Raw genomic sequence first — 18120 nt, forward strand, 5'->3', positions numbered from 1 at the left:
GCGACCGACGCCCCGTACGCAGTGAGCTTAAGTGAAGGCAAGCCGGAACGGTGTATTTCAGCAGAACTGGACAGCATGGACCAGAAGTAAACAATAAAGAAAGAAGTAAAGCCTGATTGACAGACGAAGCTAGAACTGGCAGTCGGAAGGATTGCCACACGCTGCCTCCAGATGGCTTTTGTGCTATCATATGTGGAGAAACTTGCGTGCGGCCTCTACCCGGTCGGCATGCACCCCACCTCTTAGAGTGGGCCGTGTGAATTGCAAACCCCTCCACCGTTGACGCATATCAATACTCACACTTCCGGGCAGCAAATGTGCCGGTGAGTAAATGGAGTTAGGTTTGAAAACGGGTACCGCCGATATTTGTGTGCCGATTTGTGCTGGATCTGGAGCACTCTTCTGTCCGAATTCACAAAATAAGTACCGCCTTGCATTAACATATCTCATCTCCTCTAAAACCGCCTCCTTCGTGAGAAAGACGCCCCAGTTCCCCATCTTCTCGCGCCAGCAGCGAAACATCTCCGGACTAGACAGCTGGGTGTTCCGCTCGCCTGACTCAGACTCAGCCTGAGCTCGCTCAGACTCAGCGCAGACCCACCAATCCATCAGAGCCGCGACCCTGGCCCGTCGCGTGCCGATCGGCGCGTGCCGAACTTTCGCCCGCGTGGCAGCCGAAAACGTCGGTAAAAGCAAGAGCGCCCACGCCGCATGAAATCGCATCTGCCCTACACACTGCTCGCGGCCGATCGAAAGGACGCGTCCAAAGCCAGAGCTGACCCGGGCCGGACGAGGCGAACCCGCACCGCCGCGGGGCTGGTCAGCCGCACTTCCGGTGAAACTTGTGCGCGCCGGAGTGGACTATCTGCGGCGGGCGGGCGGACCTTGGTCGCCAAAGCGGCGTAACTGCGGTGATCAGCTGCGAATTGCCGGGTAATTGAGGGCTGGGTCAGCGCTGCGCCCACGCGGCATCATTGGGTCGGGGTCGGATTCCTGCGCTGAAGGATGAGTGATAGTGCTCCGCGCAGGCCTGCCACCGCTTGTAAGTTATGACGTGGTAGACCTATAACCATTCGAATAGTTTGGACTATGTGTCTTTTTTGTTTGGCTACGGTGTGAGCTTAAAGAACTGGGCCTACCCTCGAAAGCAGAAATTGCGGCTCTCAAATGCATTTTTTAACTCAAGCATGCAGAGAACAACGTAAGCATTGCCGTATTCACTCTTGTTTGTTCAGCTGACGGGACAACAATATCACAACAGAAAGCACGGACATGTCTGGGTACGTATATGACGCATTCGCCACCAAAGTAGCGCCCAAACTTTGCAGAAATGCCGCAGCGTAGGGGGCGAACACTTTTCAAAACATTCCTGCTTCGTTTAGACAAATTCAGATGAAGCAGAGCAAGGTGTCTCGGCGTGTCTTACCACTTATGCGTGTCTTACTGGTAGGCCCAAGCCCTTTGAATGAATGTTTGGATAACATTTGCGCAGAAGTGACATACATATGAGCGTTGTTCATGCCACAAGGTGGCTGTGTGTCATGTGTCAACCCCAGCGAGAATGTGACAATGGATTAAAAGCTCTAGAACTCGCTTCAAGCTCATACCACATCCGAGATGCAGCAAAGCACAGCCATCATCAACTGAGAAGTGGTTTTACATCCGCCCTGCTTGGGCAACATCTGGCGCAGGCGCAGGCGGCATTTAAGGCGCAATCTCGCGCTCGGCGGGGCCATTTCCTGGCAGGGAATGACTGGCTTCACCGGCCAAACGCGGAACGGTCAGACCATCTACGTCATAATGACGCAACCATCGGTACTTCCGTGCACAGCTGAGTGCGTTAGCGGGGGCAAGGCATACTTTTTTACGTCACCGATACGACATAAACAAAGATCATTTGGTAGGATTTCCGCATCGCCAGCGAAATATCCGAATGCTATGTTAATAGGTGCCGGCAACATCCATTCTCAACGCTACTGGCTTCGGCGTGGCGATAATGTTGACATGTGACATGATTTGGAACATATAATATGCTGTGGGAATGCATGATACCTTAAAGCAAAGCTTTGCGTGGGCAAAGCTCATGCTATCAGGATTCCACCAATGTTGAATTTTGCATTGCAGTTTGCCAAAACACTATAATTCTTTGACTCTTTCATACAGCATGCCCCGCCTTTCTCCACAAAGGTGTGCAGCTCTTCGAAAACGTTATACTGGGCGCACAAGCGCTCCGCCGATGCCAGCACTGGCACCTCTCCTTCCGTTTTTTTCTTTAACCCCTCCGAGTGTGTGCAGTTTGACTTACACGTGGAACACAATCCTCCCTCAACGAGCAGGGCAATACCCATCCGAGCTTCACATGCAGCTGCGGGTTTGATCTCCGGGGCCACAGAAGCCCCAAGTCCCAAAAAGTCTCAATCATGTCCACAAGTCAAAGTCAAGTCTTAGGTCCCAACTTTCAAGTCTCCAAAGCAGGGTCACCATATCGGCAGCATCCGCATGCAACACGGCATTGTTGCCGGGTCATGACACGCCTGGCTCGTTACGTGCCGTGGACGCCCCACTGCGGCGCACTGCGGGCCAGTGGCCGCGGTTGCCGGTCCAGAGCGCAGTCGCAACAGCGTGACCAGTGGCGCGTAATTGCCGGACGCTGTGCTCAGATTTGGCCGCAGACCGCCCGCTTTGTCCCAGTGTGCCGATGTTGGTACGCCATGAGCATGACTCACACCAGCGTAGAACAATTACGGTTTATGTTGCACGCTTGTTGTGTTACTTCTGTCGTGTTGTGATTTCGAAAAACAGGTAGACCGCGTCCACCTTGTGACGTTTTTTGCCGAGCCCGTCCTTACCGAGGAGTTCTCTACGGCGTTGTGCACCGGATGCACGGATGAGCGGGACAGTTTCCGACACCTTTTGAGCTAGCATTCCGGTCCAGGTTGCTGTGGAATGTCCTTTCTGTGCTTACGTGTAAGGAAAACTGCGGATTTTTTTTGCCGACATCGCATGTACCGCTGGCTCGCAATCTACTGCATCTGTCTTCTCGTGCCTCTGCACGTCCCTTTCCCTTCTTCCGTTTTTCCTGAACATCTGAAGTTTGGTCTACGTCGGGGCAAATACCTTCATGTCGACATCGAAGCTGTTGCAGTGCGTTGCTAATGCGAGACATGGGCTGAGGGCTCTTTGTTATGAATTGTGTCCGAACCTTGTGACGAACGAACGCACGAACAATTGTGACGGATGTCTGGGACCAGAAGTCACGCAAAGCAGTGCTTATCGTGTGAACCCCGACCCCACCATCCAATGGTGGTATTCCAGTTTAACGACAGAAATTTTGCGGCAAAAGTTTAGCGTGGTGCAATGTTCGGCATGGTTGGCCTCACCTCCTAACCCCACTGTACCTTGAGCGGCAGTTGCCAACGATCGCGGGCCATTCCAGTCTGGGGCAAATAGCAAATGTATGTAGCGATTCAACCTCTTACCACGGGCAAGTTGAGGGGCAGACGCTCTAGCCGACGGAGTTACGGAGGTGGGCTCAGCCTTTTTGATGTACGGTGTATTAAGCCAGGCTTCTGACTTGCATGGGTTCGGGACGCCCTGATGTTTTGACTGCACGTACATCATGAAAGCACCACCACTCTTCTGCAAAAATGTGCATTCTTTGTCGGGAGGGGGAAAAACAAAATGAGCTTTTTGGAGAGATCTCCTCGAACCAAGCTGTCCAGGACCATTCGGGCTCCATGATATTCGGTATGCATACGACGTGAGACTAATGCAGTTTAGACAGCCCAAGCCACACATCCGCTCCCGGGTTGTGTAATCAGAGGTCAGAAAAGAGTAGCCTCAATGTGGAATTATGCCACTACGGATCTCGTTAATTTCACAAAATTATACATGCACATTACGACCGCGTGACATAACTGATCTTGACCTTTCCTCGCCAGCTCTGGCCGGCTGCACATATCCATGCATGCGTGGAGGGTTTCCGTGTTTGTTTGTTTTTTTGTTGTTGTTAGTTCTTTTTTATGTTTTTTTTTTGTCGGTGCGCTCTGCTACCCAACTAATCGGCATCATTCACCACCATGATTTTTGCCGAGTGAGTAAGATATACAGCGACCCTGAAGGCGAAAGCACATCAGCTCGGACCCCAAGTCCACTCACACCGTACACTAGCGCTGTCTTTCCGGCTTATGCAGGCTTTGTTGGTCGGTGTTAGTTGGCGTGGTCCATTCCGGAGTTGCTCTATGGACGCCTCACCCAACCGTTCAAGGCCAGCGTCTGGTCGGCTGCCTGGCCGCTGTTTCGGTCAGGCGAAGGGCCTTCTGTTTGGTCAGCTGTCAGGGGCCGCTATTCTGTCAGCTGTCTGGTCGCTGTTTGGTCAGTTGTCCTGTCGCTGCTTGGCCAGCCGTCGGGCCGCTGTTTGGTCAGCCGTTGGGCCGCTGTTTGGTCAACCGTCGAGCCGCTGTTTGGTCAGTTGTCGGGCCGCTGTTTGGTCAACTGTCTGGCCGCTGTTTGGTCAGCTGTCTGGCCGCTGTTTGGTTAGCTGTCTGGACGCTGTTTGGTCAGTTGGCTTGCCGCTGTTTGGTCAGCTGTCTGGTCGCTGTTTGGTCAGCTGTCTGGCCGCTGTTTCTTCAGCTGTCGAGCCGCTTTTTTGTTAGCTGAAGGGCCTTCTGTTTGTTCGCTGGAGAGCGTGCAGAGCTAGGGCTAAGCTGTGCGTGGCGGACAGACCTTTATATCATCCAAATATGTGTCGATCCCTCTCTGGTATCCGGATATCGTCTGACCCGTGCACAAAATTTGCAAAATTTAAGCCAGTTCATCGTGGCATGGCAGATATTTGCCGATCCGTGCTATATTATGTACATTGACTCGGATCTCTCGTTCAGCCACGTGGAGCTTTGCCTCTGCACATGTGGCCTGTCGGTCATATGGGCTGTTCCTTTTCGCATAGCGGCAATTTCCTTCTCTGTGTTCATTTTTCACCGCTGTTGGTTTTGTTCATGTTTGTGCATTTTGTGTTTCCCAACGCCGTTTTGGAAAGCCAATGCGAAAAGCGGGTTTTATTGGAGATGGATGCGCGTCTTCCCACTTCTCAAGTCGGCACGCATCCCACCGCGGGCCCATCTCTGCTGACCGCCCCGTCCCCTCCCCTCACGCGATACGGGCCATGCTGGCACCACTGAGGTGACCCGTGTAACCGTACCGTTGCCACGCTCCAGATCGCCGCAGTCACCAGCGGGGCATGACCCGAGACCTCGTGACGCTGCGCGGCGGGGCGAGGCGGCTCGATCAAGACGCGCAGGTCAGGTCGAGTCGGCTGGTGCTTACTGGAACGGCCCCAGACAGAGAGTGGCGTAGTGACTGGAGTTTAGCTTACGGCTGCCGTGCATGCAACTGCACGCCATCTATACGGATGACAGTAGTCATGGTATGAGTGGACCAGCAACATTTCGACGGTTTTTTTTGTAGCCACTGACCCAAAACGCACACAAAAGTAAGCACGTGTCTTTGTGTTAACGCCCCTACGGTTCTGTGTAGCGGGAACCCGCTTCATCATAGCAGACACGCTATATACTGCACGACGAAGTGCCTTTAATCCGAATCACCATCATCATTTCTCGTGCGAAGAACCATTGGGGCGCCTGAAACGCCCTCACATATTTCCAAGAGCTATCAAACCGCAGCAATCTCCAGAGCCTCACAGGCCTATCAGCTGAAACCGCTGGGGAAAGCGCGCAATCTCGTCGGTGAAGAGCTTTCATAAGTCGCGTGTGTGCGTTGTCTAGATGGCCGTGCGTATCGTTTTAACGATACGAACCTCCCCAGGCTGTCATTATGACGTTTCTGTTTCGTCACAGTCTCATGTGAGGCCGTTCTCTCCAGCGTCTCATTCGCTCAGCGTTTTTAGCCCGGGTGGTGTCGAACACTCGAAAGCTGGCACCCACGTGTACCCTGGTGCTGCGCTCGTGTGCATTCAGACCCTTGAGAAATATGCTCCACATTTGAGCCTTGGTGTGCTTTAGAAGGTTTGAACACGACAGCATTTCACTCCAGTGAAAAAACCACGACTCCGGCACCTGCCCAAGTTTGGTACATGGAGGATGCCTGGACCAGTCTGGGCCCGGTTGTGTACCCTTTCTTCTCTCCGATCCAACGTCCAACAACGCACTGTTGGACCTGCACTCGTAGGATCGCGTGGTTTGCTGTCGCTCTAATTTGGTCGGAAAAATATCAACTAAAGCAGTGAGTGTTAACAAAGATTGGTGACATCCTGGAGCTGGGAGCTGAACTAAGTCTCCGAGCTAGTTCTGAGGTACAGTTTCTCGACGCAGGGGCTGGTGATTGAAGTTTCAACTTTCAGTTCCGTTATGCTTAACTCGTGTACAATAGCTCATATACTACTAAAACATCCCGTATTTGAACCGGGTGTGCCTAGAGATTGATTTCTTAACTGGCACCTAGTTAGCTAAATGAGTCATTACCTTAACGCTATCACATTGCAAGTTAGCATACGAAGGTAGACATATGGCAGCACTCTGATTTGTTTTTGCATACACCAGTGTTAGCTTAGCGTGTTATGCACTATATTATACGAACGGGAAATGGGGTCCTCCGGCAGCTGATCCACTCATATCTTGTGGACAAAACCAGATGCACGTCGAAAACCCAGGGACAGAAAACACAAAAGCCATTTGGACACATGGCTTTGTGTCCCACGACTAGATTGCAGCCTTAACAAAACGTTCAACATCTTTACTTCCTGGAGAATTGTAGCCTAATGTCAGTTCCAACCACTGGAATTGACACAATCCGCGCTAAAAATGTAGGATCCAGCGCTGTGCGAAACTAGCCTGGGCGTCTACATATCCGACTGATTCACACCAATCTACCCGCTCCGTCACATATGTCAAATGATTGTTATTCGACAGCACGGCAACACACCAAACAATCAAGGCATTCTTAGTCGCACTCCAATAAACTTCCTGACTTTACGAGAACGCCACAATGACAAAAAAGCGGAGCACATATCGGTGTTTGTAGCACACCCTTTGTTCTGCCGTGCGCGGAATCCCCTCGGCCAGCCACACCAGCGCGATGTAGCGCAGGGCGTCGTTCCGGACGACGGAGCCTCGCCAGGATCTCCGCCCCGCCCCGTCACCGCCGAATGCGACGAACTCCCGACGGAGGCGTCGGCATTGTCTCGGCACGCGGCCGGACGTGTTCGCGGCCGGGCCGTTAACATATTCGGCCGCGGCGCCGCGCCCGGCCACGGCGCCCTCCTTCCTGTTGTGGCCGTTTCGCCGCGTCAGGCCGACACCTTGGGCGGGCGGGCGCCCTGCAATTACGTCGGCCTGGGGACAAAGGCGGCGGCGGCGGCGTCTCAGGCACACCCTGCACCGGTGCAGGGAAGTTCTGAAACCGCCCTGCCCCACCCTGACTCGCCCTGACTCGCCCTGGCTCGCCCAGGCTCGCCCTGGCCCGCCCTGACCTGCCTTACCCCATCCCGACTCTCCCTGACCGGTGCCAGACCCGCCCTGACCCGCCCGGGCTCGCCCTGACCCGTCTCGGCCCGCCTGGGCTCGCCCTGATCCGTCTCGACCCGCCTGGGCTCGCCCTGACCCGCCCTGCCCCGACCTGACCCGTCCTTACCCGCCGTGACCCGCCCTGGCCCGCCCTGACCCGCCCGGGCTCGCCCTGACCCATCCCGACCCACCCTGCCCCGTCCTGTCCCCGCCCTGCCCTGCCCTGCCCCGCCCCGGGCTCTCTCTGGCTCGTCCCTGCCTTGCCCTGATCCTGTCCTGCCCCGACTTGACCCACCGTGACCCACCCCTGTCCCACCCTGACCCGTGCCGACCCGCCCTGCCCCTCCGTGACCCGCCGTGACCCGTCCTGACCCGCCCTGACACTCCCAAAGCTGATGACCTGCTGAGATCCAGGGGCAGGAAGCAGAACCCGTGATCCAACAGCGCTGGCTGGGCACGAGTCCGAAATGTGCGCGTTGTTTGATCCCACCGGTATAGATAGGTCAGACGACAACGGTCAGGTAGGATAAATCTGACATGGGGCGGGTGTGGGCTGAGTGATTGGTGCCTTCGGCTATCACGTTGGGGGGATCTAGGTTCAAATCTCTGTTGCGTCACAGCGCCTACAGCTCGCATGTTGGGTCCGGGTTCAGATCTCGGTTATGCCATGTCCCCTTAGCGCTAATAAGGCTTCAACAGTCACTGACGCCCCGCAAAAGGTGGCCAGACGACGTGCGTCGGTTCCCCCTTTCTTTAAAAGGGCAGCCGTATGTAATGCAGCGTGGCGCCTGGTATGAACACATGAGACTTGCTCACACCTTGGCAGGTCAGTATGGCTACAACGATTCAAGGCCAAAATATGTGACAAGCAGAAACCAGGCTAGCTCTATAACAGATTCATACCTGGAGGTGGACGTAACGAGCCCTGCTCACGACTCGGCGCCAAGCCGGGGTAAATGCATCCGGGACAAATGTCGAGGTGTTGTAGCACTGGGATTGGGCTGGCTTTAGTGTAAAGAGATCGCGACAGTGTGCAGACAGAGGGCTGCCAGCTGCCAGACAGCGCCGTAGCTGATCTGATCTTATGTGGTGTCTGACCTGATCTGATGTGGCTGATCTGATCCGATGTGGTGTCTGATCTGATCTGATGTGGTTGCCGATCTGATGTGGTGTCTGACCTGATCTGGTGTGGTGTCTGACCTGATCTGATGTGGTGTTTGACCTAATCCGATTTAGTGTCTGACCTGATCTGATGTGGTGTCTGACCTGATCTCATGTGGTGTATGCCCAGATTTCTGGTCCCATGCCAGTCCCGGCTGAGTTGAACTCATTGAGGAACATTGTAGCAAAGCTGGCTGGTTGTAGCGTCATAGAAGATAGCAGACTTTTAAACTGCTGGATCATTCACCGGCTGGGATAACTTTATAATGGCGTCTTACGATAGACGGCTAAAAGATATCTGCTAAACTGCTAGTTTTATTTTTTAGTTCAGTTAAGTAAAAAAGACTGCTAAAAGATAAAAGATAAGAGTGTAAAGCCTGTGTGTATGCATTTTCCGCAGAGAAAAACACGGATGTTGTCGACTCGGGATGCTGCGACCCGCCTACCTCTCATGCAAGAGTTGTCTCGAATTATAAAAGAAATTCCACCGCATGATACACAGAGACCAAAACAGTCCACTCACTTTCCGAGCGCTCGGCAAACGAAGCGCGCCCACGCGACGTATATCAACAGTGCTTTGGCCCAGTTATGCAGGAGATCGATCACGGCAGCCCGGCGTTACGTGCCTGCCCGGGTGTCTGTGGTGGGTGGTGGGGTCGTTTTCACTCCCCGAGGCGTCGCGCTGTGGCCGTGACGATCTTCGCTTTTTGTGACGACCAAAAACCCCTCAGCTGAGAGATAATGAAATTCTGAAAGTGTGCAAAACATTCCTCGCGTCCAGTTCGACCGAAGGCCACTGGATCTCTGAACTGAGGGACCTGAGAAGAGTACCTACAATTGATGGAGTTAATGAGCTTGCAGGCTATTTTTAAGTATTGATCAAACGCCCGACACCAGAAACGCTGACACTTTAATTAATTTTACGGCCATGGAAGTAGCCTAAATCTGTCATCGTCCAGTAAAGCTAGGCAGCTCTCAGGCCACCCTTGCATGTGGTGTTAGGTTTAAAACACGATAGGCACTCGTGCAAATCTGGACCACAAGGTGCTTCGAGTGTGCTCACATTGAGGTCTCCGAAGCACATCGGTGGGTCAGGATGTAAGGGCAGCCATTTCCCGCTGGCGTAAGATTGTATACGACACGCTATTCTGGCATCAGGGTGCGTAGTTAATGCACGGATCCGATTATGTATCTGGCTATATCAGCTGTCTTTTACGTGGCTTAATGCGTGAAATAATACAGCACATCATTCAGCTTACTAGGTGCATGTTCATAAATGACGCGTCATTTTGTTTACTACCCCCTCGATTGAACACTCCAGAGGTTCAGATGACTAGCCAGAACGAGCAGAACTAGAGCCTTACACAGTGCCGTTAGAGCGGTTGAACGAGTCCCAGATTGCGCTGGTACAGCACCAGTTATCGCAGGCTGATACGGAGGCTGACTCTGTTTGGATTACCCGGCTGCATAGTGGCCTATTGTTGCGAGGCTGATCAAAATGGCGTAACTAAACTCTCCTAATAACTTTCCTCTATTTGCGTCTCAGTGCTGCGATAGGTGGTACTTTACTGTGACGCATTCACTCACATTCCCGATGCCTTACCATGGTGTGGAGGATGGGGCAACAGAGTGGTGGGCGACGGGACACGCCTGAAAATCGGCGATCCGCCGCCGGCGTCTCACAAATGTTCGACGTTAACCCTGTGGTGGTGCAAGGGCAGGCTCGACACTGAGCTGGGGTCGATCCCCTCTCTGTTTGTGGCGTTCCTGTGTCCCTGATTGGCCAGCCCGTCCGTTCATTTCTTGAGAGGTGGTACGCTTAAGTAGCGGAGAAGTAGTGCGCTAAATACATTAAGATCTTTCAAATGACCAATAACTTTTTCTCTTATGAATAGGTTTGGAATTGTTCTGAACATCGTTCTTGTCGTTGTTCTCGTTAATGTTCTTCAGCACTTGGAGGTGTTGTCGAACTTCTCTTAAATGCTGGGATGATCAGGACGGGAGTTTTAAGGTAAGACTAGCATATTCGGCGATTGCTTGACATTTCTGAAGATTTCCCTCTCGGAAAGCATGCGAAATGGAGCTCACATATGTTTTAGGAAATGTATTTTACGCGACGCTCTGTGGTCACGAAGATGGGATGCTCATTTGTTGAATGAGCTCTCTCAACTGTTGGTAAGCTTTCCTTCGCTGCATTCGTACTTATTCATTTATAAAGATCGCATCTTTGCACAATACAGCGCGCTGTGAAACGAGACGAAGCATTTGTCATAAGTTTTCCAAATGGGATATACAGACTGAGATGTCCTAGATGTAGGGAGTAGGTAGAGCAGTGGTTAAGCTACGCGTCTGGGAAACCACGGGTGCGGGGGTCGATTCCTCGTGGTGCCTATCTTTCCTGCCAGGATGGGAGACAGGCGATGCCTTATAGCCTTTGCAGCTGAGTGCGTCGTAAAACCCCCCCAAACCCACCCCCTAATGTACCCAACGGGTGTATGCACTCGAAACATCACATGCTAACTAAACCATCATGTAGTAATACCTGTTCCGAACGTTTACGGTGAGTTCATATGAGGCACGTAAGGCCAATGCATTGACCCGTACAGCCTCAGGCCGGAGTAAACGACCTTTTGACCTCGAGACGCCATGACTAGCCGCGGCTTGGAATGCATGCCGTCCACTTTGAATGTGAATAACGAGGACGGGGGAAAACAAGTGCGGGGAACGAGGTTCCAACAAAGCGGCAGGAACTCAACAGAGCTGTGGCGGAGGTCGATGCCCCGGATGCTCACTCCCCCCCCCCCCCCCCCCCGTCCCGAATTTACATCGGGTCTTCGGCGACAGTGCCAGTGGCTTGACAATGCTGAAACTGCTGTAATGAATGCCTACCTGTTCTTACGGATCCTGGGATACTCACGGCTGATGTATGGCACGCAGTGGCGTTGACGCTGCTGCATAATTTGGTGATTTAATTAGATATGTGCCGTGTTTAATAGCAGTCACGATGTCTGAAGGCTGGCTCGCAACGATCATGTAAGACGAAGATTCTCCAAGTTTTGTCTAACCACGATGTTCTACGATCTGGTCTGTGACAGCTTTTCGCGTTCCATTGAATTGCAAGCCTTTTTGTTGTGGTACGCTACAATTTAAAGTTATGCCACCTTGTCACGCAAAAACTTCCGTTGCGAAGTCCTTCCATGTCCGTACTTCATAATGTGTGTACCATTCTGCTAGTTTGCTGTATTGCAACAACGATCCCACATAGCTCAGCGTAAGCGCAACGCACCATACCCGTAACTACACGAAATGTAATGTTCTAAAGCAGCGAACTTACGAGACGGCCCAGTCGCAGCGCCGCATGCGTGCCTCCGTTATACTGCCCGGCTCCGTGCCATTCTGAGCCATCCGTTACACTAGTTCCGTAGGCTTCTGATGACCATTGATTCATTGATCCATGAATCACCATTGGCGCGGCGGAACAGCCCGTCTTTAAAGGGCCGCTGGACCGTGCAGGCCGGACGGAACCCAAGAATGCCCTACCCATCAACCGCGCTTGGGGTTTTAACAGCCGCGACCTCCTGCGTGTCCGGGAACAACGAATGCTAATCAGGCAGAAAACTGACTGGCTTTCATCGTACAGAGTGTACGAGAAACCACGTTCTTGAGAAAGTCTATCGTGACTTTGTGTGGGAGGAGTCGGCGACCACGCATCACGAACTGCTACGTGCGTGGTCTTCGCTGCCTGCGTGACCGAGGGTTTGATCACACAGATAGACAGCGCATTTGCTTTCGTTTACACCTCCCACCAACGCGTGGGCAGAGAAATTATCCTATTTCTGCTTTTATAGAACCACGATGGGACATTATAGTTCTGCCCAAATGCTTGAATTATCCGAAAATCTCAAATTGGGTTTTGAAGTGCACTTGCAACTCAAGTGATGGTTCTGCATGCGGCAAGTGAATGTATCAGTGTTAACGGCAGCTCCCTTGTGTTCCAGGCAACAGAGAGCCGACGGAGACAAGACTGCGACTCGAGCCCTCATCACACTCTGCTAACGTCCCTGGGAAACTTGTCTTCGCGGCTCACCGCATCGCCAACCGACCCTGACTCGAACCATGACCAGCTCGTGACTCCCGTGACCAGCTCGTGACTCTCACGACAGGCCCGTGACTCGCGAGCGACTCGGTGATCGTCTTCTGCCTGGATGGGGTTCGGTCGCGAGAGACAGTGGCGGCCCGGGCGCCGCTGGGCCGCGCCGGAGGTCGGCGAGCCGCTGGCCGACTCGCCGCCGCCGCCGCCGGAAGTGGTGTCAATGTGCGGCTGCGTGTCATCGAGAGATCGAGGCGTCACCCAGCGGACCGACCGGCTGCCTCGATCGAGGCGCGAGCACGGCGGTGGGACTCGACGTGTGACGGACCCACGCGGGTCGGACGCGCCACCCGCAACCCTCAACCAGTGCCAAAGTCTTGCGGTGTCGAAGCCGTTGAACACGTGCTGCCACCTGTGGACGACACTTGCGTTAGTGTTCGCGGTGCTAGTGGCGCCAGTGTGCTCCAACGTGCCGCCTCGATTTGTGCTGGATGGTCAGAGTGAGATCGTTCTGAGACTGAGGGAGGGATCACAGACGCCCGTTGGTGAGTACTTACCCCATTTCTCTTAGTATTTACTCCCTTACTACTTACTTACTTCCAACTGGCGTTAGGAGTAAGTCCTGAAGGGTCAGTCTCCATTTCGTGCATGACGCTGCTCAAAAGCGAGACATGAAGGCCAGCCAATGTTATCTTGATGTACATGCATGAAGCTCTTGTTCGCATATCAGTGGTAATGAAGCTGCTCCAGAAGCGAAGCACGGCCTTGCTCAGCACGTTTGGTATTCATAACGGTTGGAATACACGGCATGCCAGATTTCGCACCGGCCACGCCAACTTCCCTCAATCTGAGCAAACTGTTGAATGCTCAGCAGCTTTGCAGCAAAAAGCTTCGTCAGTTTTCACCCGCCCACGCTTGTATCACAAAATTATCCATTGTGATGGAATGGCAAGTCTCACAAATGCTCATTTATCCAGTTTTGCGTTACATGCTGTATTAATGCTCAACCTAGGAGATGCTATATAAGTCAACCACTCCAGCTTTTCACACAACTCCATCTAAATTGTATTACAATTCCAGCAGATCATTCCCAGAACACATCACACAATAGTGACTGAGCAACACCACGCTACGATACACGCCTGATGTTCCACAAAACACAGCCTGATGCCGCCACCTTAAACTCCAATCAGACGTCCCATCACCTGCTTGACCCGGCTGCGCCCCCTCAGGCAGCGTCATCTACCGGCTGCGGGGTTATGACCCGGACGGCGACCGGCTGCGGTTCGCCGTGCGAGGTCAGGTCGGGTCGCGGCTGCTGGAGATCCGCCCTGTCAGCGACACCGAGGCGGACCTGGTGCTCCGGCGAGCTCTCGACCGCGAGGTCAGCACAGAGGTCACACGGCCGGCTGTGTCGGGTCACGTCTCGAGGTCACCCGAGGTCACCCGGCATGCCAGCTGCTGTGTCGGAACGTGTGTATGACAGATGCGTATGTCAGGTGTCGGTCCGTTCCGTCCGCAATTCTGTATGCGTGTCTGCGCACGCTTCTGCGCGGGATTGTTGTGCTGGCGCTCCTGTATCGTGTCTTTGTGTCGTCTCTCGCGTCCCTGTACTCTATATCATTGCCCGCATTTTTCTGCATACATCCGCATCTTATTTGCAGTTTATAGACTTTGCGTCGTGTGTGGTGTTTCTTCGTTCTACAACATGTACACGAATGCAATGCAAAACACACACACACACACACACACACACACACACACACACACACACACACACACACACACACACACACACACACACACACACACACACACACACACACACAACACACACACCCACACACACCACACACACAGATGCGAGAGAGAGAAACGAGAGAGAGAGAGAGAAGAGAGAGAGAGAGAGAGAGACGAGAGAGAGAGAGAGAGATGGGAGAGAGAGAGAGAGAGAGATAGAGAGAGAGAGAGAGAAGAGGAGAGAGGAGAGAGAGAGAGAGGAAAGAGGAGAGAGAGAGAGAGAGAGAGAGAGAGAGAGAGAGAGAGAGAGAGAGAGAGAGAGAGAGAGAGAGAGAGAGAGAGAGAGAGAGAGAGAGAGAGAGAGAGAGAGAGAGAGAGAGAGAGAGAGAGAGAGAGAGAGAGAGAGAGAGAAGAGAGAGAGAGAGAGAGAGAGAGAGAGAGAGAGAGAGAGAGAGAGAGAGAGAGAGAGAGAGAGAGGAGAGAGAGAGAGAGAGAGAGAGAGGAGAGAGAGAGAGAGAGAGAGAGAGAGAGAGAGAGAGAGAGAGAGAGAGAGGAGAGAGAGAGAGGAGAGAGAGAGAGAGAGAGAGAGAAGAGAGAGAGAGAGAGAGAGGGTATATATATGTGTGTGTGTGTGTGTGTGTGTGTGTGCATGTGCGAGTGTGTGTGCGTGTGTGTGTGTCCATTTTTTCCTATTTTACAACCATACTGCCAACCACTACCCAGCCTTCCTTCAAGCAACGCCTCTGTCCCCGCCCCTCCCCTCCGTGCCCCTCTCTCCACTCCGTCGGTGCGTGCGTGGGGTCTGCGATTTCTCGGGACTCGCCATGACGCGCCGCTGACCCTGCCGTGCGTTACAGCGTGGTGAGACCGTGCCCGTGCCACGACCGTGTAGTGACCGTGTAGTGAACGCACCGCTGACCGCGCCATTGATCGTGCCAATCCCTGTGGCATTGGATATAGCTGTTAGCCTGGTCACACTAAGCCGCTGACGGCACCTGTGACCGTGCCGACTGTAGCATTGGTTGTGCCAACGACCTTGACCTTGACCGACCTTGAACGTGCCCGCGACCAGGACGATGCCTGCAAGCGTTCCTGCAAGGTTTATTTTTCGTCCCCTCGCTTGTTCCCGCGCCAATAACCATGTCAACGATTGCAGCAGTTTCCGTCCTCGGCCCCGTCACCGTTACTGTTCCATCTCCAGTTTGTGTGCCCGTCCCGGCTCCTGTGTCAGCTCCCGTGCCCGCGGCTTTGTCAGCTCACGCGCCCGCTCCTGTATCAGCTCACGCGCCCGCTCCTGTGCCAGCTCCTGTGCCAGCTCCCGTGCCAGCTCCTGTGCCCGTTGCTGTGCCAGAACCGACGCCAGTTCTCGTGCCCGTGCCCATGCCCGTGAGCCTGAGCTCGGCCGCGTGTCCGCCAGCTGGAGGACGAGTACAGCGTGGTGCTGACGCTGACGGACGGGCGGCTGGGCGAGGCCGTCGTCACGCAGTCCCTGCTCGTGCTCGTCGAGGACGTCAACGACAACAGCCCGCTCTTCGTGCCGCACGAGCCGACGCTGACCGTAGCCGAGGATGCCGCGCCGCGCGTGCTCGCCGTCCTCCAGGCTACCGATCGGGATGAGGGTCCGTTTGGTCAGGTCAGTGACGATCCGTTCAGGCGGGCCGGTGCGGGGATGTGGGTCCGTTCGGCCAGGTCACTACAGGGACCAGGGTTCGTTCGGCCAGATCAGTGGGAGGACAAGGGTCTTCTCGGTCAGGTCAGTGTAGTAGCGGTCCATTTGGCCTGGTGACTGTAAGAGTGAGGGCCGTTCGGTCAGGAATGTGTTGGGTGCAAGCTTCGAACACGCATGACGTTTGGTGCTGTATAATAGGGGATAAATGAGGCAGTGGCACAGTGTTCGGCAGTTTGAGTTGTGACAACAACAAAATTTGGAATCGAATAACTTAAGGATATTGCCATAACCAATCATGTGAATGCATGTTAACGATGTAGGACCACGGTTAAATATAGAGAACGTCACGAGCCAGTCGGGCAGCGACTCCAACATCATAAAGATGTTCTATGACGTAATCAAACTATGGCGTATTGATGAACATGCTTACTGAATAGTGAAATTGTATTGGCCCTAGTAGTCTTTTACATTTCAAAGGAAGCCAATAGCTACAAGTGAACTTACTTCGTCATGTCTGGTGCCTGCCCCAAGATCTCCATCCGTGGAACATTCCCTTTAAGCAAGCTTACTGCCAACCCACACATCTCTCCATCCTCCTGGGAGAGTAAAGCTCCGTCCTCGTTCGTTCACGCAACAACTCAAAGGAAGTCAACGCCATCTACCTGCCAGTACTATACCCACTAACGACATCTGTTGGTATGCCGTGCAGGTCGTGTATCGACTGGTGGCCGAGTCAAGCGCCGATAGTGAGCTGTTCTCGGTGAGCACCCAGGAGGGACGGGCTGTGCTGAGGCTGGAGGGTGCACTCGACTACGAGCGTCAGCCCTTCTACCAGCTGCAAGTGCTGGCAGTGGATAGGGCGGCAATCAACGCTCACACAGGTCAGCGGTAGATGGCAGCACTTTGTAAACTGTGTCCAGATCTCGCACGATGATGGTGATATGTGAGTGGCTTCCACACCTCCAATTCAGTAGGGTTTTTAAATATTCTTATTCCTCATTTACTCATTCATTCAAAGTGCTTGCAACGCCGCCAATCGACAGACCGTCAACGGTACGTCAATCCTAGTCTGTTTGAAGTCAGCTGCGGTCGTCAGCCACGGGCCAACCTAATGGCGTCCTGACCAGAGCCCTGCCCGAACGCCCGGACAAAACCCCAACAGAGCGCTCGTGTGGAGGGGGGGGGGGGGGGGGGGGCATGGCTCGGCGGCGGCTGTCTTCTACATCGCCACAGACCACCCACTGCTCTACTTAATCCCTTAGCCCTAAAATAGTCATTTGTGACCGAATGTACTTTAATCCAGTCCATTACATACGTGATGTTATAAAGACCGATTCGTTCCTTCTCTTGGACCCTATTAGAAATCATCACGTCACCCTGGATAATGGAGGAACCCAACATTACTGACTGTCTCTCTCCGCTGACCATTAGCACGGCAGCCTGTGACCAGAAGCTTAGCAAGGGGCTTTGCCAGCTTTCCCGCACCCCAGACAGGTCTATGTAAGGCCTCTTTCCTCTCGTGTCGCTCGTGCGACGTGTCGTCTGACGTGTAGCCGCGACCTTGGCATTACTCCAGGCTCTTGTATGTGAACGAACTTTGTATTTGACCTTGCTCCTTTCGGGTGGTAAGTGCCATTTATTGCTTTGACCGGGAGCCCAGCAATGTTAACCTGTCATTGTGTTCTGCTTTGGGCGTTTCTTGCGATGCCACCAATGTACGTACGTGTAGTACGTGTTTCGTGTACTATGTGTTGTACGTGTTTCGTGTTACGTGTACGTGTGGTAAGTACGTGTTTCGTGTTACGTGTACGTGTGGTAAGTACGTGTTTCACTTGACGATGAGCACGCCAAGTGGCATTGTTCATTTCGGATCGTGTAAGTTGCTTTGTTTAACAAAACCTTTAACATGTGATGTCAACCCTGACGTATGGCAGTAACTA

At 53.4% G+C, this 18120-nt stretch overlaps 1 protein-coding gene across 1 annotated transcript in view; it reads left to right on the top strand.

The window, feature by feature from the left end:
* LOC119113451 (cadherin-related family member 1) overlaps window positions 1-17072 on the top strand; it is a 33357-nt gene extending 16285 nt beyond the window's left edge. Inside the window, exons 2-5 of the mRNA XM_037237795.1 lie at window positions 12680-13316; window positions 14004-14155; window positions 15929-16144; window positions 16890-17072. Of these exons, the coding sequence (XP_037093690.1) occupies window positions 12887-13316; window positions 14004-14155; window positions 15929-16144; window positions 16890-17072 (981 nt within the window). The 5' untranslated portion in view covers window positions 12680-12886. The remainder of the gene's footprint in view (window positions 1-12679; window positions 13317-14003; window positions 14156-15928; window positions 16145-16889) is intronic.
* Window positions 17073-18120: the final 1048 nt, after the last annotated feature.

Source organism: Pollicipes pollicipes, unplaced genomic scaffold, assembly GCF_011947565.3.
Source record: "Pollicipes pollicipes isolate AB1234 unplaced genomic scaffold, Ppol_2.1 Scaffold_1600;HRSCAF=1878_pilon_pilon_pilon, whole genome shotgun sequence".
Taxonomy (NCBI): Eukaryota; Metazoa; Arthropoda; class Thecostraca; order Pollicipedomorpha; family Pollicipedidae; genus Pollicipes; species Pollicipes pollicipes.